The 3,457-nt window shown below is 48.5% G+C and overlaps 1 protein-coding gene across 2 annotated transcripts in view; it reads right to left on the bottom strand.

Moving 5' to 3' along the window:
* BAIAP2L1 (BAR/IMD domain containing adaptor protein 2 like 1) overlaps positions 1-3,457 on the bottom strand; it is a 107,842-nt gene that overhangs the window by 64,748 nt on the left and 39,637 nt on the right. For both annotated transcript variants that reach the window (XM_017533717.2, XM_017533718.2), the window contains exon 3: positions 1,422-1,508. In XM_017533717.2, the coding sequence (XP_017389206.1) occupies positions 1,422-1,508 (87 nt within the window). The remainder of the gene's footprint in view (positions 1-1,421; positions 1,509-3,457) is intronic.

Genomic DNA, 3,457 nt, shown 5'->3' with positions numbered 1-3,457 from the left:
AAAAAAAAAAAAAAATACACACACACACATATGTGTGTGTGTGTGTATGGGTTGGGCATGGTGGCTCACGATTGTAATCCCAACACTTTAGGAGGCTGAGGCAGGAGGATCACCTGAGGTCACGAGTTCGGGACCAGCCTGGCCAACATGGTAAAACCCCATTTCTACTAAAAATACAAAAAAAATTAGCCAGGCGTGGCGTGCATCTGTAGTCCCAGCTACTTGGGAGGCTGAGGCAGGAGAATCACCTGAGCCTGGGCAGCAGAGCTTGCAGTGAGCCGAGGTCATGCCACTGCACTCCAGCATGGGCGACAGAAACTCTGTCTCAATAAAAAAAATATACATATATAAAAATATATATAACTCTCTCTCACAGTACTGAGTTATTCACTAACAGGACATCACTTCCAGCATATGATCTACCGTGTGCCTATGGCTTTGTAAACTCAAGTATAAACTCAAGTGCAAAGTCCTCAGAGCTGTGAGGACCCAGATCCCTCTGCTCCCAAGAGCCCAGCTCCGCTGTCAGGCCTCTCCTTTTCTCCTCGTCTTTTATGCGTCAGTTAAGAGCTTCCCAAACAATCCCGAAAACCCTCAGGACGACTCCATGGAGAAACCGTGTGACTTGCCCGCACCTTCCTCTGGTGATACCCACCCCCTCCTCTGCTTCCCCTTCCTACTTTTTAACTGGGCATGGATGTATTTTTCTTTAAACACACACACACTATATCATTATTTTCCTCCAGTTTTCAGAGCCTTTCAAATTACGGTGATTGTTGCTAAGCCAAAAATCTTACCCTTTGTACAATAAAATACATTCAACGTGTTTTAAATGAGGGTGCTGTGTGGGGCTGTTTTAAAAGTCCCCCTCTCCCCCCGACAGTGAAGGGCTCTATACACAGAAGCCCAGATCCCCTCAGCAGCGGGCACTGCCCAGGGTGTGACCGCCCTCTCTGCCTGCACAGGAGAGCGATTCATACCAGCAGAACCGGAAAAATCACAGCTGAAAGCAACCAGGAAAGAAGCGGGGGCCAAGAGAGCAACGTCAAGGAGTTGGATTTTCTGGTAGGTGAGTCACAAGAAACACTCCGGCCACAGTCCGAGGCCCCAGGAGGCCCGGCTTGCCCATCAGGAATGTAGGTCAAACTCCCGTGGGAAGGGTGAGAGCCCAGACACCCCAGGCAGAAGCTCAAGTTCCTAGGAGAGCTGGGAGGCTAGCCAGAAAACAAGGCCTCCACTCGCCCTCCAGCACCAGCCCCGGCCCACCCTCCAAGCCTCCATTTCCACAGACTGCAAAGAAACAGAATTGCAGCGTGCTGGCCCCGCTCTCCGCTCTGTTCTGAACTGTGCCATCCCATGCCTTTGTATCAGGGTTCACAGGATGGTGAGTGGGCTTTATGTATACAGGGACAGATACTCACCCAGTTCAGTCGACACGGGGGACCCGGTAGCAATCTCACCAATCTTGGCCACTCCGTCATAGTAGGCTTTTCCTGCCAGGATCATAGCTAGACACGAAAGGTGACACACAAAACTGTCACTTAGACAAGGAAAGGAGGAAGCCACATGGGTTTGCTTCCAAACACCCCTCAGTCCCTTCTGGCTGCAGGGAGGCTCAGGCCATGGTAAATGTGGCTCTCAGGAGGTAAGGCCTGCATTGAGAGCATGCCAGGGTCGAGGCCCCCACCAAAGGGACAGCCCCATGAGACAGATCCTCGTCTCTGACCAGCCCCGAGGAACCTTCAGCAGCAGGTACTCAAAGTCCACAGAAGGTTCTGCTTGCTCCTGACGCCAGTTTCAGACCACTCTGAAACTGTGTTCTGACGCTGAACTAGGGATTTGGCTGGGCATGGCAGCTCACACTTGTAATCCTGGCACTTTGGAAGGCTGAGGTGGGAGGATTGCTTGAGCTCAAGAGTTTGAGACCAGCCTGGGCAACATGGTCAAACCCTGCCTCTACAAAAAATACATAAATTAGCCGGGCATGATGGCATGTGACTGCAGTCCCAGCTACTGGGGAGGCTGAGGCGAGAGGACCTCTTGAGTCTAGGATGCAGAGGTTGCACTGAGCCAAGATCATGCCACTGCATGCTAGCCTGGGTGACAGAGCCAGATCTTGTCTCAAAAATAAAAATAGGCCGGGTGCAGTGGCTCAGGTCTGTAATCCCAGCACTCTGAAAGGCTGAGGTGGGTGGATCACAAAGTCAGAAGATTGAGAACATCCTGGGTAACACAGTGAAACCCCATCTCTATTAAAAATACAAAAAGTTAGCCAGGTGTGGTGGTATGTGCCTGTAGTCTCAGCTACTCAGGAGGTTGAAGATAGAGAATCACCTGAACCCAGGAGGTGGAGGTTGCAGTCCAGCCTGGGTGTCAGAGTGAGACTCTGTCTCAAAATAAAACAAAAAACAAAAAAATAAATTGAATGCTCTTTTTTTTCTTTTTTGGCAAAGACAGGAAAAAATTTTATTGCTACACAGTGGGTTCTGATTATCTTAAAAATAATATTGCCCCCTTCAAACTAATTCTGAAGACTAAATTATAACTATGTGACCTCCTGGGGCAAATTACTTATCCTTTCTGAACAAAGGTTGCTCATCCTTAAAATGCCCTAAGAATGTGAGCAATAAATGAACAAATGGAAGCTGCTAACACATTTTTTTCACTTTACAATCTAGGTTTGAGGGGCTTGAAGGTATGATACAGACCCAGCCTGCTAAATGTAAATTTGGAGAAAAGCATTTATTTGGAATTTTACTCTAAGTTTGTTTTCAGACCTAGAAATCAGTTTCCCCTGGAGCTTTGGAGACCACAGTGTTTTGGAGCTAAAAGTGCCCTCAGGAATCCTAGAGGCCACACCAGCTACCATGCCCCAATGTATAATGGGCAATTGTTTTAACGTGGTGGATTTTATTTTAGTTTTTTTTGAGAGGCAGGGTCTTGTTCTTTCACCCAGGCTGGAGTGCAGTGGCATGATCGATCAAGGCTCACTGCAGCCTCAACCTCCTGGGCTCAAGGGATCAGAAGGCTCACCTGATACCTCTGCCTCAGTCTCCCGAGTAGCTGGGACGACAGGCACATGCCACCATTCCTCAGTAATTAAAAAAAGTTGAGGAGGGTGGGTGCGGTGGCTTATACCTTTACTCCCAGCATTTTGGGAGGTTGAGGAGGGAGGATCACTTGAGCCCAAGAGTTCAAGATCAGCCTGGGCAACATAGGGAGACCCCATCTCTACTAAAAACAAACAAACAAAAAATCTAGCCAGGCATGGTGGTGGTGGTAAATGCCTATAGTCCCAGCAACTCAGGAAGCTGAAGTGGGAGAATCACTTGAGCTGGGAAGGCCAAGGCTGCAGCGAACCACAGTTGTACCACAGTACTCCAGCCTGGGCAACAGAGTGAGATCCTCTGTCTCAAAAGAAAAAAAAATTTTTTTTTTTTTTTTAAGAGTTGGGGTC

This window comes from Cebus imitator, unplaced genomic scaffold (assembly GCF_001604975.1).
Source record: "Cebus imitator isolate Cc_AM_T3 unplaced genomic scaffold, Cebus_imitator-1.0 Scaffold82, whole genome shotgun sequence".
Classification (NCBI taxonomy): Eukaryota; Metazoa; Chordata; class Mammalia; order Primates; family Cebidae; genus Cebus; species Cebus imitator.
Note: the sequence above shows the minus strand (reverse complement) of the source record. Positions and strands in the feature narration are given on the sequence as shown.